Source organism: Heteronotia binoei, chromosome 17 (assembly GCF_032191835.1).
Source record: "Heteronotia binoei isolate CCM8104 ecotype False Entrance Well chromosome 17, APGP_CSIRO_Hbin_v1, whole genome shotgun sequence".
NCBI lineage: Eukaryota > Metazoa > Chordata > Lepidosauria > Squamata > Gekkonidae > Heteronotia > Heteronotia binoei.
The window spans coordinates 34,030,998-34,056,171 of NC_083239.1; the positions used below are offsets into that span (position 1 = coordinate 34,030,998).

Consider the following 25,174-nt stretch of genomic DNA (forward strand, 5'->3'; position numbering starts at 1 on the left):
CCCTTGCGGTTACTTGGTTTAACTAGAAACCACAGCCATGTGCTGCCTTTTCTAAGGAACAAAGGGAAGAGCACAAGTTCTGAGGTTGCCAGCTCTGCCCTGGGAAATAGTACAACCATGGGGCAAAGTGGCTGTTCATACACTGAGAGACCAATGATATGGCAGGAAGTGGCTGGCTGGACTCTGGAGGTAGCAAAATAGCTCCAGCCAGTCCCACATTTTCCACTTCCCTTCTGAGGAGGAAAGTCTAGTACCATGGTGTCCAAAAGGAACCTCCACATTCAGGGGCAGTCAGCCTCTGAATCTGAGTGCCAGGAGGCAACATCAGGGGAGGGCCTCAGCCTCTATGGCCTGTTCTTGGCCCTCCAGAGGTTGGCTGCCATGTGAGACAGGATGCTGGACTAGATGGACCACCGGCCTGATCTAGCAGGGCTCTTCTCATGTTGTTACCTTTGGGAGTGGTGTTGATCGGGCCGCCGCTCCAGCTGCTCCGTCGGATTTCCTCGTAGGTAGACTCTGCCCGAGAGACAGACAAGGGGCTTGAATTAAACAAGGGAGCAGGGGTACCGTTTCAGATTTAGTGAGGTGCCTTTGTACACATGGCAACATTCCCACTGAGGTTCAAAAGTGTGTGTGTGGGAAATCTATGAATTTCATGAATGTTTTCTATGGCTAAGAGTATATGATGCACTAGTCAGAAATGAATGTGCTCCTCAAGAAAATTTGTGGGCTGAAAGATGTATGGTTGCCAGGTCTGACTGATGAAATATCTGGGGACTTTGGAGGTGGAGCCAGGAGCGAGGATGTGAAAAGCATGAGTGAACTCCAAAGGGAGATCTGGCCATCACATTTAAAGGGACCACGTGCCTTTAAAATGCCTTCCTTCCATTTGAAAATAATGAAGGATGGGGGCACCTTTGGGGCTCATAGAATTGGACCACCTGGTCCAATCTTTTTGAAACTTGGGGGTGTGTTTTGAGGAGAGGCCCCAGATGCTATGTTGAAAATTTGGTACCTCTACCTCAAACAACAGCACCCCCCCCCCCCAGAGCCCCTGATACCCATGGATCAATTCTCCATTATACCCTATGGGAACCGGTCTTCATAGGGAATGATAGAGTGCCCAGCAGACATTTCCCTCCCCACCCCCACTTTCGATGACCCTGAAGCGGGGGGAGGGCCTCCAAACCAGGGGATCCCCTGCCCCCAACTGGGGATTAGGCAACCAAAAAAGAATCACACTGGATGTGGAACTGGGGAGCAAGCAAAAGCACCATGTGCAGCCCGCTTCTGAAGCAAAAATGAACGCTTAAAGATCTGTTGTTGTTCAGTCGCACAGTCGAGTCCGACTCTTTGCAACCCCATGCACAAAGTCACGCCAGGCCCTCCTACCATCCTCCGAAGTCTGCTTAAATTCGTGTTTGTTACATCAGTAACGCTGTCCAGCCATCTCCTCTTTTGCCGCCCCCTTCTTCTTTTGCCTTCTGTCTTTCCCAGCATCAGGGTCTTCTCCAGGGAGTGCTCCCTTCTCATTTGGTGGCCAAAGTATTTGAGATGTACATAGAAGTATTAAAGATATACAGCTCAATAAATATTTCTTTAGAAAAATGTCTCCATTTATTCACCAATACGTGAGGGGTAACTGTGGGTGGAAAGTCTGGAACTGTGGGTGGAAAATCTGGAAGTACTTTCATGCTAATGCATTAGAAAAACTGATTCTTGAAAGTGTAGAGTGAAACAGTGTAGAGTGAGAGCGGAAGATAAACTGTATTGAACGTAAGTATGTTTTTATTGGCTTAATGGTTTTTACAATGGTGTCACCTCAGATGCATTTTGTAATAAACAAATTTCGTATTTTGCTATAGGAGCAAGCCACAGCTTCGATAAAGCTTACAGCGAAATAGACCAGTTTTGCCTGTGTTTTTGTAGGTGCTGTGTGGCGTTCCGGATTTTCCACCCACAGTTACCCCTCACGTATTGATGAATAAATTGAGACATTTGACTAAAGAAATACTTATTGAGCTGTACATCTTTAAGTGTTCATTTTTGCTTCAGAAGTCTGCTGCACACAGCGCTTTTGCTTGTTCCCCAGTCCCAACTGGGGATTGGCAACCATGGAAAGATGAGAGGTAAAAGATGCCCTGGGGGCCAGAATTCTGCTCCCGAGTGACAGGAGACCCCAGGCTAACTGCTTAATGGGGAGGGGGGGGGCGGAATTGGCAAAAATTGCAAAATCCCATGGAAATCTAGGCCCTGCTCTGCACCAACTGGAGTGTCCAAACGCTTCTCAAAGGTCCCCGCAGAGTTCTTGACCATCCTGTAACTGGGGTGCAACCAAAGCACAGTGGCCAGATCCACTTACAGATCTCAGCTAAGGCAGCTCCATATATTCAGGTGAACAGATTGGAACACAGCAACTGATGGATCTCGCCTTTAAAAGCTGCCCTTCCCTTTTTAGAAATGCCCAGCTGAGAGAAAGGTAGCACATCAGGGGAAAAGCTTCTGGCCTAGCCACGTTTTCCTGTTATGTTAGTTTTCCATATGCAGAGAATGTAACCCCTGAGGGCATGATCCAAACTTTCACTCTCCTGCATCCCTGTCTGCATCCATCCAAATGTTTACCAAGTGATTCTCCCAGGGGAGGGACGGTGGCTCAGTGGCAGAGCATCTGCTTGGTAAGCAGAAGGCCCCAGGTTCAATCCCTGGCATCTCCAAAAAAGGGTCCAGGCAAATAGGTGTGAAAAACCTCAGCTTGAGACTCTGGAGAGCCGCTGCCAGTCTGAGTAGACAATACTGACTTTGATGGACCGAGGGTCTGATTCAGTATAAGGCAGCTTCATATGTTCATATGCTTGGGGTGACAACTATTATCCAGCTTTTCTCAGATTATTTCCTCAGAGGAAAACCTGCAGGATCAACTCTGTGGCCAGGTTTTCCCAGAGGCTCGCTTGCTAGCCTCATGAACTGGCCCTGTGTTGTGCTGAAGGCCTTCCAGGAAACCAAGTTCCACCCCCCCCCCACCCCCAAGCAGCTTCTCCTTTGTTATGGGCAACCATGTGGTCAACTTACCAGATTTGACTTGGGCCCTCGGTGGAGGCGGGGGTTGTTGCTGAGTGATGACAGGGACAGATGGGTAGGTGAACGTGGGGCTGCCTGGACAGGGGGAGGAAGAAGAAGAGGCTGTTAGAGGAGTGGGGCCCAAAGAGAAACTGGCCGGCCATGGGTTGTTCTCTAGTTTGGCAGCCTCAAGATCTGGAAGCCCTTATTCTAAGGTTCTCACTCCTGTCTTTTCAAACAAGGCATTCAGAGACAACTTGGCAAGAGTGTTTCCACTAAGGCCTTCATCCCATTCTTATCTGATTCGCCACAGCAGGCTTAAAACGGCATAGGTTCGCTTAGAACAGGGGTCCTCAACCTTTTACAGCCTACGGGCACCTTTGGGATTCTGACACTGGGCAGCGTGGGCACAGTCACAAAGTGGGTACCCCATGAGGTGGAGCCAGTCATAAAATGGCTGCTGCAGGAGATGGTACCAACCACAAAATGTCAGGAGAGGGAGGTTATATGGAACTCAAATAGTCACTCTTCAACGTTTCAGGCAAAAGCTCTGTTTTCACAGGATGCCTTTTCATCTGTACAGCCAATCAGAAGCCCAACTGGGGAAAAGCCCTGCCTAGCCCGACCCACTTTTAAAAGGGTGGACATCACTGAAGGGACCCTTGGCCTAGGGATATAACCTTTCATTTCTAAGACAACTGCGTGCTTCCATGGTCTTGAGACAAATACTCAGATGCTCGCGTGTTGTCTTCAAAGAGGCATTCCCTTTTGTGTCGGCAGAGGCATTATTTGTTTACTTCACTTGTACCCCACCTTTTTCCTCACTGGGAGACCCAAAATGGCTTATGACAGTCTCCTCCTTTATTTTATCCACACAACAACCTTGTGAGATAGGTTAGGCGGAGAATGACTGAGCTTGAGAATGACTGGCGAGTTTCTCCAGCTGAGTGGAGATTTGAACGGGGGTCTTCCAGGTTTGACAGCTAGTGTGGTGCAGTGGATAGAGTGGCAGATTAAGACCCTGGGTGCCCCAGGTTTGGATCCCCACTTCTGCATGCCAATAAGGGCACTGAAACTGAATCCCCACTTTTCCTATGGAAGCTTGCTTGGCAACCTCGGTCCTGTCACAAACTCTCCGCCTAGCCTACCTCACGGGGTGGTTGTCGAGCTAAAATGGAGAAGGGCTGAACGATACCCTCAGCTGCTTTGAGTCTCAGCTGGGGAGATAAATGGTCTATAAATAAATGCAAATGAATCTTCCAGATCCTAGTCTCAGGTGGATAGCTGTGTTGATCTGAAGCAGCAGGACAAAGTTTGAGTCCAGGGGGACCTTTAAGACCAACTAAGTTGAATTTGGGGTCTAAGATTTCTCAGGGCTCATTTTGTAGCAGGAACTCATTTGCATATCAGGCCACACAGCCCTGGTGAGGGGCGGCTGCGAGGGCTTACTCTGGCGCAGGTACGAGAGGTGAGACAGCAAGACCTCCGCGTTGTACGGCGTGGTGAGTCGCAGGAAGCCCTCTTTCCCCAGCTTGCACAGCTCCTTGCCGTCCACGTGCTGGAAGAGGCTGTGATCCACGTCCAGCAGGCTGTACTCCTTCACCGCCCAGTCCAGCCACTGGCGGACGTGGTCGTGCGTCCAGACGCCGGGATCTGCAGGCGAGAGGCAGGGATGGGGAAGCAGGAAGGCGGAGGCCTCTGTGCATGCTCAGAGGCACTGCCGTTTGCAGATATGAGAGGTGCCAGGGCTCAGCCCTGCCTGGAAGCCACACCCTCTAACCTAGGGTTGCCAACTCCAGGTTTGGAAATTCCTGGAAATTTGGAGGTGGAGTTTAGGGCAGAAGCTGAGCAGGGATGGGAAGCCATAGAGGCTGCTTTCTGAAGCTGCCATTTTTTAATGGGGTCTCTGTAGTCTTAGGATTGCCAGCTCCAGGTTAGGAAATATCTGGAGATTTTTTTGGGGGGGGGGTGGTAGAGCCTTTGGAGAATGGTGTTTGGGGAGAAGAGGGACTTCAGTGGGGTAGAATGCCATCGAATCCACCTTCAAAGTGGCCATTTTCTCCAGGGAACTCATCTGTTACCTGGAGATAGGTTGCAATCAGAGTCAGATTAACAATTAGACCAAGTAGGCATTGGCCTATGGGCCCCCACATCTTAAGGGGCCCCGGGCTGGCTCCCCCCATTCATGGTTCCCCCTGCCCCCCGTTTGCAGCCCTCCCAGCCTGCACGAGCAGCCAGCGACTGAGCTCTTCTTTGCCCAGTTTGCCTGATGCGGTTGCTGCTGGCATTGTCGCCAAGTTTGTCTCTCCCCTGCAGCTTTGTCAAAGGGGCTTTTAAGAAGGTGCCTGCAGGCTGCAGAGGGGGCTGTGGGTGGTGGGGTGGACACTCAGACTCTGAGATAGTATTTTGCGAGGGGGCCCTCAAGATTTCGACTGCCCAGGGGCCTCCGCAGGGTTTAATCTGGCACTGGTTGAATCCCAGGAGATCTCCAGCTACCAACTGGAGGTTGGCAACTTGAACCCTAAGAGGCTTCCCTAATCCATTCCCAGTTGGGGGATGGCTGCATTTATGCAGAAAAGCCAGAAAAGCATTCTGCGCTTTTGAAGACACTCTCTTTTTACGATCTCGTTTCAGGGCTGACTTTCAGCACCCCAAAGAGGCTCCAGGAGTCCAGGGTGATCCCCAGTGCAAATCAAGGAGGACCTAGGAATGGGCTTGGGGGTGGATTTAGGGGTGGGGGGGGGACATCCTTAAAAAAAGTATAAAAGCAGCTTGGTTAGATCTCACCAGAATCGCTATTATTAAATTTGTGTTTAGATAATTCCCTCTACTGTAAAGAAGACTGTAGCACTTTTGATATATGCGTCTAAAGCTACAATAGCCCTTTTATGGAAAGACCCACGAAAACCCAATATTGATATTCGGCATTAAAAGGTTTGGAATATATCTGTAACGAGCAAAATTACCGCGAATATGAAACTTTCAATGACTATAAATCAGACGACAAACTTTGAAGCCATTTGGTTTCCAATACTTGATTATTTAAGCTCTCAAGGTGAAATCCCATCGATATTATAAACAAATGGTATATTTATTGAATATTGTGTTTGAAACCTCTAGAGAATTGTTGCTGATTTGGATCTATCTGTAGAAGTATCTCAACTTGTTTTGTTTTGTTTAATTTATTGTTGTTTTATTATTTTGACGGCTGCACATGATAATAAGGTATATCATATTCATATAAAATTAATAAAATTGTGTTTTTTTTTTTAAAGCAGCTTGATAAACCAGCCACCATATGGAGCGCTGTGCTTTGTAAGACAATGTCCGCGAGGGATGAAGGGACGGGTGGGTGCTCTTTATACTGACCTGCTGGGACGATGACCCTTTTCTCCTCGCTGGGGGGGTTGGCTGGGGGGCTGTTGCGCGGGTTGTTGTAGCCCCCCGGGTATGACAGCTGGGAGGGGTCCACAGTGGCTCCTGCTTTGTTCCTCCGGGTGGCGCTACATTCAACAGGCGACTGCCTGGGGGGAAGGAGGAGATGGGAGCTCAGTGGGAGCCCTTAATTTATCCCCAAATCATGCTCCATTTAAGACATTTATATGCCGCCTCTTCTAAGTCCTGCTCAAGGCGGGTGACCGTAGTAAACATACAACTCGTAGAACTTTTGACCATCAAGTACCAGCACAGAAAAAAATATTAAAAGCATGAAATTAAAAAAAAAAATACGCACACATCAAACCCCAAACAGAACATGCACTTTGCACTGAGACCTCAGCATTTTCTGGCGATAATGATCATAGGGTGCAATGCTGGAAGTGTTCTACCCGGAGACCTAGAAAAGCCATGGAAGGGGACGCCACTCAGTGGTAGAGAAGGAGTGAAATTCTAGCAGGAGCTCCTTTTTATATTAGGCTGCACCCCCTGATGTAGCCAATCCTCCAAGAGTTTACAAGGCTCTTTTTTGTAAGCTCTTGGAGGTAGGGTTGCCAATCCCCAGGTGGGGGCAGGGGATCCCCCGGTTTGGAGGCCCTTCCCCTGCTTCAGGGTCGTCAGAAAGCGGGGGGAGGGGAGGGAAATGTCTGCTGGGAACTCTGTTATTCCCTATGGAGATTTATTCCCATAGAAAATCATGGAGAATTGATCCATAGGTATCTGGGGCTCTGGGGGGGGCCCTGTTTTTTGGGGTAGAGGTACCAAATTTTCAGTATAGCATCTAGTGCTTTCCCCCAAAATACCCTCCAAGTTTCAAAACGATTGGACCAGGGGGTCCAGTTCTATGAGCCCCAAAAGAAGGTGCTCCTATCCTTCATGATTTCCTATGGAAGGAAGGAATTGAAAAAGTGTGCCGTCCCTTTAAATGTGATGGCCAGAACTCCCTTTGGAGTTCAATTATGCTTGTCACAGCCTTGCTCCTGGCTCCGCCCCGTGTCTCCTGGCTCCACCCCCAAAGCCCCCAGATATTTCTTGAATTGGACTTAGCAACCCTACTTGGAGGGTTGGCTACATCAGGGGTGTGTGGCCTAATATCCAAAGGAGCTCCTGCTAGAATTCCACCCCTGTGGTAGAGCATCTGCTTGGAATGCAGAAGGTCCCAGGTTCAATCCCCGACATCTCCTGTTAAAAGGACCAAGCAGTTAGGTGATGTGAAAGACCTCTGCCTGAGACCCTGGAGAGCTGCTGCCAGTCTGAGTAGACAATACTGACTTTGATGGCCTCCTAGTCCAACTCAGAAAGAGGCAGTGTTCATATGTCAATGCGGAGAACAGGGGACTACCTTTGTCAGCCCTTTGGATCACAAGAAAACCCTTCCCTCTGCTGCCCTGTTCCCCTCCCCCAGCTGTGCTCTTGTGAAAGCTCTGAGACCTGGAAGAGAACTTCCTGGTAGACTTCTTCCCCCACGGGCCTGCGTGCCATCCTTTCAGGAAAGTTTGCTTGTAAAATCCACTGCAGCCTTGACCCAGCTACGAAGCCAGGCCTTTCAGGCCTCCGCCCTTTGTTGACGCCAAGATCCTAATCCCAAGCTCTTTGGCCAAAGGGAAGTGAGTTATTTCCTGCGGGTTTCCGAACAGCCGCAAAACATGCAAGCAGAAGATCAGTCCTGCTACCTGTTAGGAGGATGCGGGGAAGGGTGAGAAGGCAAAACTGGGCACCCTCTCTGATGCTGTCCCCAAGGGTGTTTGCAGAAGGGGCCAGGATGGGATCTGTCACATCTCTGCACTAAGGAGTCCCACGCTTAAGCAGTAAGAAGATCTCAGCAATTTCTAGCTATAAGGATCAGGCCTCATTTTGGGCAGGAGCTCACAGGAGTGGAGCTCCAGAACCTCTAAATTTTATTGTGCTCAAAATACTTGCTTCTGGGCTCCATTGTTCAACCCCTCTGTGAGAATTTGGCTGAACTCAAAGATCTGACAAACTTTCTAATATCTCCCCCCACCCCTCAAAAAAAGGGAAAATAATCCAAACATATAAAGCAGATAGATGGAAATCTTCATCATGCCACTAGGGCCATATAGGAGAAAGTAATTTAAAAAGTATGATGGGAGCAAGGTTTTATTATGACAATGATAATTCAAGAAGCCTTTTAAGGTAGATGCTGATATAATTTACTCCACCTTCCTGTGTGTGGCAGATGCAAATAAGTTGTGCTAATGAGCTCCAGCACCTCTTTTTTCAATGAAATGACTTCTGATAAGGATTGTAGGGTACAAGGACAGAAAAGTCCTGCCTGGTGACCTGAAAATCCCACAGAAGGAGCTGTGGCTCAATGGCAGAGCATCTGCTTCACATGCAGAAGGTCCCAGGTTCGATCCCCGGCATTTCCAGATGAAAGGACCAGATAGTGGGTGATGTTAAAGGCTTCTCTCTGAGACCCTGCAGAGCTGCTGCCAGTCAGAGCAGACAGAGCGTCATTTTCTTTGGTCCAATTATCCCAATAGGGCTCTAAAACCAGTTCTATGGCTGCAAGCTGATCAGGGGAGGTGAAAAGCTAATTTGCTCATGAACTCCATTTGCTACTTTGACCTGGATTTTGTCCTAAGTTTGGTGTAGTGGTTAAGTGTGTGTGGACTCCTATCTGGGAGAACCGGGTTTGATTCCCCACTCCTCCACTTGCACCTGCTGGAATGGCCTTGGGTCAGCCATAGCCCTGGCAGAGGTTGTCCTTGAAAGGGCAGCTGCTGTAAGAGCTCTCTTAGCCCCACCCACCTCACAGGGTGTCTGTTGTGGGGGAGGAAGGTAAAGGAGATTGTGAGCCGCTCTGAGACTCTTTGGAGTGGAGGGCGGGATATAAATCCAATATCTTCTTATCTTCTTCTTCTATATTCAGAAAGGCTTTTTTTCGCTGCTTCGCGGACTGCACTTGACCGGAAAGGTGGCATATAAATGTTTTAAATAAACTGAAAGAAATATAAAAGTGAACTTTGTGCTCCAGTGGCCTTCTGCTCTTAAGCTTCAGGTTTTCCCGAAGAAATTGAAATTTCAGATTGTCTTCAAAAGAAAAACTGGAGTGATCACAAGCGACCTTTGCCCTTTTGACAGGCTCTTGCTGCTGCCATTTGGAATAGCAGCCTGCCATGCGGAAATCTAGCAGGTCAAGCTTTTTCCTGGTATGGCACTAAAATGCCAAAGGGAAGTGTTTAAAGGAGAGAAGCAAAGGAAAGAAAAATAGTTGGCAACCATAGAAGGGGAGAGCAGTTGGCATTATGAGTTACAGAAGTAAAGGACATAAGACATCACCCTATTTTCTAAAAACACAATTTTCACTTTAGGGCAGAGCCAGTTGTATTTTTTTTTCTGCTGCTGTAATTTGAACTTCCAAATCTGTCATTGTTCCCATTCACCACCAGGGGGAACCCACAACACTCCATCTTCCACCCACTGGCAAGCGACTGGAAGGCCAAATTGTGGGCCTCAGGTTCCAAACACAGGGCTGTCAACTTCTTTTCTGGCATGGCTCCTGTGCCATCATGTTAAGTGCAGCAGAAATCCAGCGGCCAAAGCGTTTGCCCTGAGGGAGAAGGGATGGCTCAGTTTGAGAACCTCGGCTAGGCATGCAGAAAGTCCCAAATTCAATCCCCAGCATCTCCAGGTAAAGGATCAGGTAGGAGGTTAGGTGAAAGACCTCAGCCTGAGACCCTGGAGAGCTGCTGCCAGTCTGAGTAGACAACATTGACTTTCATGGGGGTCGAAGGTGTGATTCTGTATAAGGAAGCTTCATGTACGTTCATGTTAGAATTGCTGGGCGTGAGTGTCACACCGGCGGGGAAGGGAATTGGGGGTGGTGATTTGGGAATGGGCAGGGTTGTCCCTGGTGTGTTGGCAATAATGCTCTGCTTTGGGGGCAAGCCTATGGTACAAAATTGGGCTAAAACCATAGAGTTTCCCCCCCCCCAAAAAAACCAGTGCTACCATTCAATGTTGCCAAGGAGGAGAAGGAGATGATGATGAAGATGATGATACTGGATTCATACCCCACCCTTGACTCTGAATCTCAGAGCAGCTTACAATCTCCTTTACCTTCCTCCCCCCCACACACAACAGACACCCTGCGAGGTAAGTGGGGCTGAGAGAGCTCTCACAGAAGCTGCCCATTCAAGGACAACTCTTGCGAGAGCCATGGCTAACCCAAGGCCATTCCAGCAGCTGCAAGTGGAGGAGCGGGGAATCAAACCCGGTTCTCCTAGATAAGAGCCTGTGCACTTAGCCACATGTGATGTCATTGCATCGGGGATGTTGTGTGATGATATCACTGTTTGGAGGCGGGGCTTCCTCCACTGGCCAGCAGCAGACAGAAGCCCCTAAAATCAAGGGATTCCTCACCTGGGCTGAGGGTCTGGGATTGGGAACCCTAGTTCATGTGTGACTGCAACTGTGTGATGTGTGTGCATGGGTAGGGGGAAGAAAAAGACTGTAGATTTATACCCCGCCCTTCTCTCTGAATCAGAGTCTCAGAGCAGCTTACAATCTCCTTTATCTTCTTCCCCCACAACAGACACCCTGTGAGGTGAGTGGGGCTGAGAGAGCTCTCCCAGAAGCTGCCCTCTCAAGAGCCATGGCTGACCCAAGACCATTCAGCAGCTGCAAGTGGAGGAGTGGGGAATCAAACCCGGTTCTCCCAGATAAGAGTCCGCACACTTAACCACTACACCAGACTGGCTCACATAGGCTTCACCTGATGAATGCTTAATAGCCCTATGGGCACAGGAGCCCCACCTAAAGAGAAACTGGCAACCCTGCTGAGCAAAGGTTTCCCCCAGATCAGATCCAAAGCTGTGCCTGCTGACCTGCCGGAGCAGTTGACTTGTTCATTCTCCTGCTTCACCACGTGGCCTCTGTGGTTGTTCTGGGTGGACCACTGAGTGTCCTCCAAGCCGAGGCTCTCTTTGCCGCCGTAGTCGTCAACCGAGGGCAGTTCTGTCTTCAGGAGTTGCGGGGGGCCGAAGGATGGGTCAAATATCGACTGGTCTTCGCTCACCACTGAGAGCGCCTCCTGAAGGACAGCGAAACAAGATGTTAGCTCAGAGGGGCTTAAGAGCATTAAAAGAACGGAAGGCAATCAGGACCAAGGCAAGATAGGGTTGCCAGCCTCCAGGAGGGCCTGGAGATCTCCTGCCTTTACAACTGATTTCCAGTTGGGAGAGATCAGCTGCCCTGGAGAAAATGGCCGCTTTGAAAGGTGGACTCCAGGGCTTTTCTGGTAGAAAAAGCCCAGCAGGATCTCATTTGCATATTAAGTCACACCCTCTGACATCACCATTGTTTCACACAGGGCTTTTTTGTAGAAAAAGCCCAGCAGGAACATATCTGCATACTAGGCCATACCCGCTGACACCAAGTCAGCCGGAATTGTGTTCCTGTGCGTTCCTGCTCAAAAAAGGCCTTGGTGGACTCTACGGCATTGCACTAAAGCTGAGGCCCCTCCCCTCCCTAAACCTAGGCCCCAAAGGTTCCGGGTATTTTCCAACACAGACCTGGCAACCCTAAAGCAGGAGGAGGGAGGACACCTGCTCTTTGAGAGGGTTGGTAGAGCCTCTGGTTGGCATGCGGGATGTCTCAGGTTCGATCTCCGGCATCTCCAGTGAGAAGGGATTAGGTAGGACATGATGTGATGTGAGGGATTAGGTAGGACATGGGATGGAGAAAGTAGAGAAAGAAGTACTTTTCTCCCTTTCTCACAATACAAGAACTCGTGGGCATTCAATGAAATTGCTGAGCAGTCAGGTTAAAACGGATAAAAGGAAGTACCTACTTCTTCACCCAAAGGGTGATTAACATGTGGAATTCACTGCCACAGGAGGTGGTGGCAGCTACAAGCAGAGCCAGCTTCAAGAGGGGATGGGCCATTGGCCTGATCCAACATGGCTTCTCTTATGTTCTTATGTGACAAACCTCTGCCTGAGACCCTGGGGAGTTGCTGCCAGTCAGAGTAGATAATTCACTGGAACACCAGTGCAGTATAAGGCAGTTTCATGTGGACAAGATTTATTTTGGGCCATGGCTCAATAGTAGCAGACTATAGATTTATACCCTATTAGCCAGAAGGTATTGACGGTGGTGCTTGGGAGGAAACAGTGGGAGGGCTTCACTAGTAGACCTCCTGATGGCATCTGGGTTTCAGCCCCTGAATGACACAGAGTGTGGGGCTGGATGGGCCATTGGCCTTATCCAACATGGCTTCTCTTATGTTCTTAGAACATCTACTTGACATGCAGAATGTGCCAGGGTCAGTTCCTGGCCTTTCCAGTTGAAGGGTCTCTTACGTACATAAGCATCATCAAGTTGCAACTGATTTGTAGCAACCACAACAAGGGGCTTTCAAGGCAAGTGAGAAGCAGAGGAGGTTTGCCTTCCTCTGCAAGGTCTTTGAGGGGGGGGGGGGGGGTTGTCTCCCCATCCAAGTACCAACCCCACTCAGCTTCTGAAATCTGACAATATTCTATACCAGGGGTGGCCAAACTGTGGCTCAGGAACCACATGTGGCTCTTTCACACATATTGTGTGGCTCTCGAAGCCCACACCATCCTGTTGACCAGCTTGGGGAAGGCATTTCTCTCTTTAAATCACTTCTCCAAGCCAAGCCAATCAGTAGCTTGGAGAATGCATTTAAAGTTAAAGTTGCTTTCTTTCCACCTCTTCCTCCCTCCTCTCTTCCCCCATCTATTTGACTTCCTTCCTGTCATATGACATTCATGTCTTGCAGCTCTCAAACATCTGACATTTATTCTGTGTGGCTCTTATGTTAAGCAAGTTTGGCTACTCCTGTGCTGTACTGTTCCACATCCCAAAGGGTCCCTTAGGTACAGGGAAAGACCCTTCTCTGAGATCCTGGAGAACTACTGTTGGTCAGAGCAGATGGACCGGTGCTCTAATTCAATATAAGGCATCTTCATCTACTGAGATAATTTATTCATACACACAAGGACGTTTCAGCGGACTGCTGCCAGTCATTCAACATACAGGAGTCCAAAATATCAAAGCTTATCTTTTTCAACCTCTTTTTAGCCCAGCCTTCTACCAAAAAAGGTAAGACTACTACACACAATTCTCTGTTTCCTGTTTTATACTCACAACTTTGTGAGGTAGATTAGGCTAAAGGGCGGTGGGAGGGGGGGAGACAGCGTGATTGACCCAAGCTCACCGTGGCAGTGTAAGAAGCCGAACTCACGTCTCTCAGATTTTAACACAGTGCTCTAACCCAGGGGTTTTTTTGAGCCTGAGGTTCTAACACAGGGTGGTAGACACATCTGTTATGTGATCATCATGTGAGATGGAGCAAATGACGCATATACGCATGGGTAGGTACCATACTGGGGACCCCCTTCTCTAACCCCTATACACCACTTTCTCTAGTTCTCAGTAAGACAAACTGAAAGAAGGTTTGAAAGAGAAAGCAAAGACACCCCTTTCCCTGAGTTTCTGAGGGGAAAATGTACTTTCAACATTAATCGTTCTATTTTTGCTGTTGCTCTTATTGGTTTAAGAAGTGACGTTAAGTTCTAATATTGCTGTTTTTACAAAGCTGACCCTCTTTTGCTTTTTTGTGTTTTTAATGGTCCATTTTCGTGTATCAGTTGATCACATCTTAAAGTATCTGGCTGTCTCATTATGAGTGGTATTTCATATGATTGTCCGAACAGGCACCAAATCTTTGGCTCCTTAAACTTCACACCCACATGTAGAAGAAGAAGAGACTGGATTTGTGTCCCATCCTTCACTTGGAGTCTCAGAGTGGTTCCTTCCCCTTCTTCTTCTCACAACAAACACCCCGTGAAGTAGGTCAGCTGAGAGAGCTCTGAGAGAACTCTCTCAACAGCTCTGACAGAACTTTATGACTGGCCCTAGGTCACTCAGGAGGTGCATGTGGAGGAGTGGGGAATCAAACCTGGTTCTTCCAGATTAGAGTCTGTATTCCTAACAGCTATACCAGACTGGCTCTCACACGTAGGTTGCCAGCAGTGTTCCCTCTAAGCTGAGTTAGTGTGAGCTAAAGGTAAAAAGGTGCAAGCACCAGTCGTTTCTGACTCTGGGCTGACGTCGCATCATGATGTTTTCACGGCAGACTTTTTACGGGGTGGTTTGCTATTGGCTTCCTAGTCATCTACACTTTCCCCCCAGCAAGCTGGGTACTAGCTCACAGTTTTTTAACCTCCGTCTCACACATTTTTGTCTTAAGAAAAATGGCCCCAGAGCAATCTGATTTATGCTTTAATGCCAGTATGCCGGAAGCTCAGAAAGTAGAATTTTTTTGTTCACAAGACTCCACAGCTTAGAGGCAGCATTGGTTGTCAGCTTCTTTTTAAAAGATCTGCTCCTGTGTCTTGAGCCCAATATGCAGATGTTCAGCAAAGGAAGCTCTCCCTAGCAAGGAGATGAAAAGCTTTCTTGAATTTGCATAGCTTTAAAAAAAAAAATCAAAGCGTTTCAGGTAGGCTGGTTGGCAGGACATACATTTGAAAACAAATTGGGGGAAAGAACCCACCAGAGCTTGGGGTAATGGTGGCAATTCTAGTCCTCCTCACCCAATAAAGAAATAGTGCAGGCCCAGATGTTTGCCTAGTCGCCTTTTGCAAGAAGAAAGGGCCAGGCTGTGCAACTTAGATTAGGCACGCAAAAAATAGCCTTGGGGAGGGGAGTTGGCTTCCTGCCCAGCTTTGCACAGTCATTGCTCCTGTTTGAGGTTCACATGTGCACTTTGGGCCGTGACTCTCGCCTGCCTAAAAGGGAACCTAAAAACAGCCCCATGTTTGAACCAGGCGGGCCTCATTTGGGGCAGGAGCTCACAGGAGCAGAGCTCTGGACCTCTAGATTTTATCGTGCTCTTTCTTTCTTTTATTGTGCTCTTGCTTCTGGGCTCCATTGTTCAACCCCCCTGTGAGAATTTGGCTGAACTCTAAGATTGGACAAACTTTCTAATATTTCTTCCCCACAAAAAAAAAAAAAATGGGAAAATAACCAAAACATATAAAGCAGGCAGATGGGAATCTTTGTCATGCCGCTGTGGCCACATAGGTGATAGTCATTTAAAAAGTATGATGGGAGTGAAGATTTTATTAGGACAATGATAGTTCAAGAATGATTTGAAGGTAGATGCTGAGCTGATAGAATTAATGCACCTTCTGGTGATGTCAAGGTGTGTGTGGCATATGCAAATGAGTTGTGCTAATGAGCTCTGGCACCTCTTTTTCTACAAAATGACCCCCGACACAGGCTTTGCGTGCCAGGCCAGGAGCTGGGAGAGCCAGATTCTATTCCCTGCCGTGCCATAGACATTTCCTGGGTGATCTTGGGCCGCTCATTGTTTCTCTAGAGCCAGTTTGGTGTAGTGGTTAAGTGGATGGACTTTTATCTGGGAGAACCAGGTTTGATTCCCCACTCCTCCACTTGCACCTGCTGGAATGGCCTTGGGTCAGCCATAGCTCTTGCAGGAGTTGTCCTTGAAAAGGCAGCTTCTGTGAGAGCCCTCTCAGCCCCACCTACCTCACAGGGTGTCTGTTGTGGGGAGAGAAGATATAGAAGATATTAAGTCGCTCTGAAACTGATTCAGAGAGAAGGGCGGGGTATAATTCAGCAGTCTTCTTCTTCCTAGTCTACCTCACAGGGCTATTGTGAGGATGGTCTGATAGGGTTGCCAGCCTCCAGGTGGGGCTGGGCAATCTCTTGCTTTGATGACTGATCTCCAGATTCGTTCCTCCTAGAGAAAATGGCTGCTTTGGAGGGCAGGCTCTATGGCATTGCGGAGGTTCCTCTCTTCCACAGACCTAGTCCTCTCCAGGCTCCGCCCCCAAAATCTCCAGGTATTTCCCAGCTCAGAGGCAGCAACTCTATACAAAGCTGCATTGGTGAGAAATGTGGGGTTTCAATAAATAAAGTTACTCCCCTTCCCTAATGTAAAATGGAAGATTCTCACATCACTGAACACTGAAGCAGTCTGCATTGTATGTTTGACTTTTAGTATTTGTACATGTAGATCAGGGGTGGCCACGCTGTGGCTCAGGAGCCACATGTGGCTCTTTTACACATATTTTGTGGCTCTCGAAGCCTCTACGATGCTGTTGGCTGGCTTGGAGAAGGCGTTTACCTCTTGAAATCACTTCTCCAAGTTAAGCCAGCCGGCAGCTTAGAGAATGCGTTTAAGGTTAAAGCTGCTTTCTGTCCACCTCTCCCTCCTCCCTCCGCCATCTATTTTCCTTCCTTCCACATCTGACATTCGTGCCTTGTGGCTCTCAGACATCTGACATTTATTCTATGTGGCTCTTACGTCAAGCAAGTTCGGCCAACCCTGATATAGATCATATGACTTACGTCATTTATAGCCTGCCACTCTTGCTGAGACTGAAGTGGGATTACAGTGTTGGGGGGAAATGCACTCAATATTGTCAACAGGTCAAGAAAGAAATGTCCCATCCTGACCTGTTGACAATATGGGTAAAGGTAGTCCCCTGTGCAAGCACCAGTCACTTTCGACTCTGGGGTGACGTTGCTTTCACAACGATTTCATGGCAGACTTTTTACGGGGTGGTTTGCCATTGCCTTCCCCAGTCATCTACACTTTCCCCCCCAGCAAGCTGGGTACTCATTTGACTGACCTCGGAAGGATGGAAGGCTGAGTCAACCTGAGCCGGCTACCTGAACCAGCTTCCCCTGGGATGAACTCAGGTCGTGAGCAGAGGGCTCCAATTTAGGGTTGCCAAGTCCAATTCAAGAAATATCTGGGGATTTTGGGGGTGGAGCCAGGAGACATTGGGGCGGAGCCAGGAATAAGGGTGTGACAAGCATAATTGAACTCCAAGAGAGTTCTGGCCATCACATTTAAAGGGACAGCACACCTTTTTAAATGTCTTCCTTCCATAGGAAATAATGAAGGATAGGGGCACCTTCTTTGGGGGCTCATAGAACTGGATCCCCTGGTCCAATCGTTTTGAAACTTGGGGAGTACTTTGGGGAGAAGCACTAGATACTATACAGAAAATCTGGTGCCTCTACCTCAAAAAACAGCTCCCCCAGAGCCCCTGAAACCCCCAGATCAATTCCCCATTATACCCTATGAGAATCGACCTCCACATAGGGAATAATGAAGTGCTCAGCAGATGTTTCCCTCCCCCCCCCATTTCTGGCGACTCTGAAGGGGGATTGGCCTCTCTACTCACGAGTTGCTGCCAACTTCTTCACAGCAACACAGACACCCCATCCCAAGTCTCCTTTAAATCGGAGACTGAAGCCTCCGGAGGTGCAAAGGCACATGGTCCTCTGGGGGCGGGGCTTCCCCCCTCCCCCATCGGCCAGCTGACTGGGGGCGGGAAGGAGTCTGGGAAAGCGGAAGAACCCTTGCTAGGACCTGGGGATTGGCAAGCCTACTCCGATTGCAATACTGCAGCTTTACCACTCTGCACCACGGGGCTCTTAAAGAGAGGCTTAGTGAGCTGTTATTTAGCATGATCTTATAACCTTATTATTTTCTTCTTATTTCCCCCCTCCAGACTGTTAGGGACCCTAATATCAGCACTCAACTTATCAGTCTATCAAGAGGGGATCGGATAAGCATACAGAGCAGAGGTCTATCAGTGGCTATTAGCCAAAAGGTAGAGTTGGAACACTCTGTCTGGGGCAAGTGATGCTCTGTATTCTTGGTGCTTGGAGGGGCAGCAGTGGGAGGGCTTCTGGAGCTCTAGCCTCACTGATGGACCTCCGGGTGGCACCTGGGTTTTGGCCCCCGTGTGACATAGACTGGATGGGCCACTCACCTCATCCAACATGGCTTCTCTCATGTTCTTAGGACTGGAAAGTGTGTAGAGATGGGGTGTGCGGAGAGGAAGCAGAGAAAAAAAAATGCAGAAATGAACTCTGGAATGAGTTAAGCAAAATATATATTTCTGTACATCCATTTCTAATGGCTTCTACACAAGCTGCAGAAGGAGGTGTTAGACTGCATTTTACTATTTGAGATGGCAAGGTAGTGGTGGGTGAGAACTGAGAACCGCATTTGAATGCTTCTCCACTTCACGAAAAGATCACCCTGCAAAAAGAAGGGGTTTTGGGTGTAGCCCTTTGCCTGTTGTGCTAGACTTTCGCTATTTGTTTTTACCTGGGGACATTTTTTTTTTAAAAAAGCATCTCTTGCATTCAATCTGAAGTGGTACGGTCCACTCTAGAAGCTGGACTCTATCAACTTATTCAGTTGTAACAGGGTTGCCAACGCTGAGATGGGACATTCCTGGAGGTTTAGGGGGTGGAGCCTGGGGAGGGTGGGGCCTGGGAAGGGGAAGGACCTCATTGGTAGATCATTCCATGCAGTCATAAGGGAACATAAGAGAAGCCATGTTGGATCAGGTCAGTGGCCCATCCAGTCCAACACTCTGTGTCACACCGTGGCCAAATAACCAGGTGACATCAGGAGGTCCATCAGTAGGGCCAGGACACTAGAAGCCCTCCCACTGTTGCCCGCCACCAAGCATCAAGAATACAGAGCATCACTACCCCAGACAGAGTTCCGACAATAAATAAAGGTTAAAGGTAGCCCCCTGTGCAAGCACCAATCGTTTCAGACTCTGGGGTGATGTCGCATCATGACATTTTCATGGCAGACTTTTTTACGGGGTTGTTTGCCATGGCCTTCCCCAGTCATCTACACTTTTCCCCCAGAAAGCTGGGTACTCATTTTACCAACCTTGGAAGGATGGAAGGCTAAGTCAACCTTGAGCGGGCTTCCGCTGGGATGGAACTCAGGTCATGAACAGAGAGCTTGGACTGCACTGCAGTACTGCAGCTTTTCCACTCTCACAATACCTTGTGGCTAATAGCCACTGATGGAACTCAACTCGGTATGTTTATCCAATCCCCTCTTGAAGCTGTCTATGCTTGTAGCTGCCGCCACCTCTTGTGGCAGTGACATGTGTTAATCACCCTTTGGGTGAGAAAGTACTTCCTTTTATCCATTCTAGCCCGACTGCTCAGCAATTTCATTAAGTGCCCATGAGGGTTCGATTTCATTGAGTCATGATAATCGAAAGCAGCCAGTTTCTCTAGGCAAGCTGATTTCTGCCATTTGGAGATTTCCAGGCCCCACCTGGAAGCTGGCAACCTTAGTTGCCTAGGTAGGTCAAGCCAGGGGGCTTTGAAAAAGTTCCTTCAAAACAGGGCTTGGAAACAGTTTGGAAAGCACTGCGGGGAGGGAATGGACGGCGGAGGTTTCCCATGGCTACACTGTCAGGTTTTCCCACCTCTCTGCCTGGCTTGACAATGGAATTCCAGAGAACTGACGCAGCCCCCGCTCAGGGAGGGGCTCCTTGAAATCAAAGCCGGCGTGGCCGAGCCCTGTCCGAAATGCAAACAAAGAATCAAGGCAATACTCACTAGCTGCAATGGTTATTCTTGAAATGAATCAATATCTGTGCCCTTGGTGGAACCAGGAGGTAGAGCCCAATGGACTTATGCTAGGGTTGCCAACCTCCTGGTGGATCCTAGAGAGCTCCTAGAATTACAACTGATTCCCAGACAACAGAGATCAGAGAAAATGACTGCTTGGGGCGGGGGGGGGGGGGCGGTGTCAAAGTCCTTGGCCTGAAGTCTATGGTGCTGCTGAGGTCTCTCTGCCATCTCTACACTGCTCAGGCTCCCTTCCCAAATCACCAGGAATTTCCCAACCTGGAGTTGGCAACCTCAGTCTGGGCAGGCTTTTTGACTGGATTTCTCTCCCCCCCTCCTCCCCCAGCAATGTGCTGATGTTAGGCAATTGCTGTTCTCATCTAAACACCCCAAATTCCAAAGACATTCCACAAGGCTTTTTTTTTTTGTAGTGTGAACTCCTTTGCATATTAAGCCACACACCCCTGATGTAGCCAATCCTCCAAGAGCTTACAGTAGGCCCTGTATGAAGGCCTTTGTAAAGGTTATATCTCTGCTACCTGGCATTACATTTCATGACACACCCGGCCTGGCCCAACAAGGTCTCATTTATGTCAGATCCGGCCCTCATCACAAATAAATTCGACACTCTCTCCCGCTTTAGAGGGTGGTGGTCTCTTGGGCATTGTAGCTAGGGTTGCCAAGTCCAATTTAAGAAATATCTGGGGACTTTGGGGGTGGAGCCAGGAGTCTTTGGGGGTGGAGCCAGGAGACACTTGGGGCGGAGCCGAGAGCAAGGGACCTGGGGATTGGGAAGCCTAGTGGAAGAACGTCTCATTAGGGGGGAAAAAAAACCCGGCCGCTCTAGTGAGAATTCATTTGAGGCCCGCTGATTTCCACTCTCTTTCCTACTCGGGTGTAGGACCCCGACGTTACAAGGCTCGAAACCGGCTCATCCTCGCTTCGCCCAGCGAGTCCGCAAAGTAAACAGAACCCACATGCACAGTCCCCGCCCCCTCCTGGCCTGACCAATCAGGGTGGCGCGGCGGTTGGCGCAAGCTCCTGCCGTTGGGCCTAGCTGGGCAGGTCCCGAGGGAGCTAGGTGAGCCCGGAAGGTGCGGCTGCGGCGCCGGGCGCCATTTCCTCGGCACCTCCCGCGGTGACAGCGCAGCGGCATCACCGCTGACGTGGGGGCGACGCGCGGCTCTCGCCCGGCCCAATCCCTCCTCCCCCACCTACTTCCCCTGTGACGGGGGCGCCACGTACTTCGGTGAGTCGCTAGAGGGGGCGGGGACAAGGCGGGAGTGCGCAAGTCGGCACGGCGGGGCAGTTGGAGGCTGCGGCTTTGGGGGGCTGAGAGGGGAAGCCCGGGCCGGCTCGAGCGCGCTGGGGCGTAGTCCTGGGACCGAGACCATCCTGGGGCCCGAATCCGAGCCTGCCGGCGCTCCGCCCTATATGCGACTCGAGGACCGCGAAAGAGCTCCCGGCCTTTGCGCCGTTCCCCTATTCCCTCCCCCCCCGCTTCCATTTTTGGGGACAGCGGGGGAGGAGGGTGCAAACCCGGGGGTCCCCCGCTAGGGCGGGAGGGTTGGGACCCCTAATTGTAGCCCACTGAGGGCCTGTCTCCCCAGGCTCTGCCCCCCAATTCCGAGGAGTTTCCCAACCTGGAGCTGGCAACCCTACCTGCAAATCCCCAAACTGCAGTTGGTAACCCGGCCTAAAACTTCTGCTAATATGAGAGACAGCAGTGGGGAGAGTTGATATCACTGGCCCTCCAGCCTTTGGTCAATTCAAAACGAACAGACTAGCTGCTGACCCGTGAATGTTCTCTCTCATCTTTTCTGTGCCATTCCTTCTCCTATCTTGCTGCTTAGTTTCCTCTGGCCTGTTTCGGTGACCCTGATCCCTTCTGTCAAAGGAGCACAAGGCAGTCAAGTGAGCTGCTCCATCCATCCTCTTTACTCTAGGTCCACATGGAGTTGTATTCCTTGGCCTTTGCTGCTAACATTGGGGGAGGGGGAGCTGCAGAGCAGGTCTCCACAGTCCGGTGGGGCTTGATGCAGAACCAAAGAAAGAAAGAAAACTGAAATAATTAAGCAAAGGTCTATGGGAGGGATAGTTCGGGTGCTGGAACCATCAGGGAATGAAAGGAATAGCAGGCAAAGACATTTATGGGACAATAGATCTTCTTGAGGGTGAAAGAGGAGAGCACAAAAGTAGGCTTGAAACAACATCAAAAACCCTAAGATAATGGCATCTGGCCCCATCCCACCTTGGCAAATAGAAGGGGAAGACATGGAAGTAGTGACAGACTTCACATTTCTGGGATCCAAGATCACCGCAGATGGTGACTGTAGCCATGAAATTAAAAGACGTTTGCTCCTTGGGAGAACAGCTATGGCAAACCTGGGCTGTATAATAAAAAGTAGAGACGGCACCCTGCCAACAAAAGTCCATATAGTCAAACAATGGTATTCCCAGTAGTAATGTATGGCTGTGAGAGCTGAACCATAAGGAAGGCTGAGTGCAGAATAGATGCTTTTGAGATGTGGTGCTGGAGAAGACTCTTGAGAGTCCCTTGGACTGCAAGAAGATCAGTCAGTCCTAAGGGAAATCAAACCAGACAGTTCCCTGGAAGGTCAGATGATGAAGCTGAAGCTCAAATACTTTGGCCACCAAATGAGAAGGGAGCACTCACTGGAGAAGATCCTGATGCTGGGAAAGACAGAAGGCAAAAGAACGGGGTGGCAAAAGATGAGATGGCTGGACAGAGTTACTGATGTAACTAACACGAATTTGAGCAGACTTCGGAGGATGGTGGAAGACAGGAGGGCCTGGCGTGACTTTGTCCATGGGGTCGCAAAGAGTCGGACTCGATTGTGTGACTGAACAATAACAAAAAGGGCTTTGTAGAGAAACTTTAAGGGAAGGGAAGTGCTAGAGATGAAGAGTTGCCATTAATCCAAGTGCAAATCAGGGCTTTTTTATTGATGAGGAATCCACAGGAACGCAGTTTCGGCTGGCTTGGTGGCAAGGGGTGTGGTCTAATATGCAAATGAGTTCCTGCTGGGCTTTTTCAACAAAAAAGCCCTGCAAAAGACAATTAAAAATTTCAGATAGGCTTCCAATAGCAGAAGTGACGTCATTGTGCTGGAGATGTCGTGCGTGGCTGCTCTAGGAGTTTCCAGGAAAACTCTATGGTTTCCCCGGATGCTCTAGCCATTTGGGAGGGAAAAACTCTATGGTACCTATGGCAGCAGCTCCAATTCTGAGATGATTTGCGAGGGGGTCCCCAAGATTTTTGACTGCCTAGGGGCCTCCACAGGGTTTAATCCGGCACTGGTAAACGGTGGCTCAGCAGGTGGAAAGCTGGAAGCTTGCAGCCAAAACATCTTGAATACTGCCCAGTGCCTATAAAACAGGGGTGTCAAACATGCGGCCTGGGGGCCAAATCAGGCCTCCAGAGGGCTGCTATCAGGCCCCAGAGCAAATGGCTCTTGTTTGCTTCCTTCTGCCTCTCTCTTGCTTCCTTCTGCATCTCAGCTTGCTTTGCAAGGCTTGCTCAATTGCACAGGAGCTACAGAGCAAACCTCAATTTTCTCAGCTGGTTGAGGTTCCTTCACCTCCTGGTCCACTGGGGATGGTGGGAAGGAGCCAGAGCTTTGCTCAGGTCCCTGGATCCCATGGGAGAAATACAAAGAAAGCACCTTTAAGACCAACAAGTGCTAATGTTTTAAGCATGTTTTAAGTTTTTTCAGGGGTCATTTTGTAGAAAAATGGTGGTGGAGCTCATCCAGGGATTGTTATGCAGCTGCACCTACTATTCAATGGACAAGGAGGTGGAACTCTCAGAAGGAGGAGGAGGAACTCTCAAAAGCTTCCGGAGATGCGCTCCTGTGAGCTCCCACTGGATCCCAGGCCTGAGTTTTTTAAAAAAATCTTTAGTCGTGTTTGTCTGTGTTTTTTTAAAAGTTTACATCTTTGCTACCTAATCTTAAATAGGTACACACATGGCCCAGCCTGACATGGCTTGGCCCGGCCTGACAAGGTCTGATTTATGTCAGATCCAGCCCTCCTAACAAATGAGTTTGACACCCCTGATTCTAAAATGAAAGGAGCAGATCCTTAGGGCTGAGTTCAGGTCTTGTGCAGAAAGTAGAAGTGCCTGGAGTGAAGGTACGGTCTTTAATGAGTCAGCCAAGAAGTGCAATGTGGTTCATTTCAATGCCTGAAAGACTGAAGCAGTTGCTGGGCCTTTTTCAAAATGTGTGTGAAAGGTTTCAAGGCATGCAAGGAGCAGAAGTGGTTTGCCATTGCCTTGCCTCTGCACAGTCTTCCTCGGTGGTCTCCCCTTCTAAGTAACACTCCTGTTTAGCTTCCAAGATCTGACAAGATTGGTCTACACCATGCCTCTTTCCCTCCCATTTGCAAAATATCCCATATTAAAATTAGGTTTGCTGTGTTTGGCCACTGACCTGATTTTTTAACAAAAATCAGAATGGGAGGAGGAGGAGAAAGGATTTATACCCTTCACTCAGAGTCTCAGAGTGGCTTACAGTCTCCTTTCCCTTCCCCTCCCCACAGCAGACACCCTGTGAGGTAGGTGGGTCTGAGAGAGCTCTGAGAGAACTGTCTCTAATGAGACCTTGGCTTGCCCAAAGTCACCCAGCAGCTGCATGTGGAGGAGGAGCGGGGAATCAAACCTGGTTCTCCCAGATTAGAGTCCGTGTTCTTAACCACTACACCAAACTGGCTTTCAGTGAGGCTGAAGATTCGACCATTTAACGTAAGCCTTTACAAATCCTTCTCAGAAGTGGTGTGGTTGCCAGCCTCCAGGTGGCACCTGGAGATCTGCTATTACAGTTTCTCTCTGGATGACCAAGATCAGTTCCCCTGGAGGAAATGGCTGCTTTGGAGGATTTGCTCTATGGCACTGCACCCTGCTAAGACCCCCTCTCAAACCCTGCCTTTCCAGGCTCCAACCGCCTCCCCCCCCCCCAAAAAAAAACCTCCAGGTATTTCCCAGCCCAGATCTGGCCACCCTCATTCCTTTTCACTTCCTCTGGGAATGCTTCTTCTGCAATACTCCCTGCTGGCGGTTATGAGCGCATGATCTCAAAACAGAGAAAGCTGGCGTGTTTCTTGGCAGCCACTGCCTTATTCAGACTCGGATTGCATTGAGGAAGATATTTAAAACGTAGAATTGGTTGACAACAGATATTTTGACAGTGAAAGCCAACAAATTGGTTCTTCTTTAATTTCTTCTAGGTATGCT

The 25,174-nt window shown here is 49.2% G+C and overlaps 1 protein-coding gene and 1 non-coding gene across 4 annotated transcripts in view; one reads left to right on the top strand and one right to left on the bottom strand.

Annotated features, from left to right (window-relative positions):
• Positions 1 to 25,174, bottom strand: part of LOC132585947 (retroviral integration site protein Fli-1 homolog) — a 57,420-nt gene that overhangs the window by 4,596 nt on the left and 27,650 nt on the right. For all 3 annotated transcript variants that reach the window (XM_060257823.1, XM_060257825.1, XM_060257826.1), the window contains exons 2-6: positions 11,343 to 11,548; positions 6,427 to 6,581; positions 4,507 to 4,710; positions 3,070 to 3,153; positions 451 to 516 (exon numbers count right to left, since the gene is read on the bottom strand). In XM_060257823.1, the coding sequence (XP_060113806.1) occupies positions 451 to 516; positions 3,070 to 3,153; positions 4,507 to 4,710; positions 6,427 to 6,581; positions 11,343 to 11,548 (715 nt within the window). The remainder of the gene's footprint in view (positions 1 to 450; positions 517 to 3,069; positions 3,154 to 4,506; positions 4,711 to 6,426; positions 6,582 to 11,342; positions 11,549 to 25,174) is intronic.
• Positions 8,811 to 8,882, top strand: TRNAV-CAC (transfer RNA valine (anticodon CAC)). Its single transcript has one exon. It is a non-coding gene; the product is annotated as a tRNA-Val (tRNA).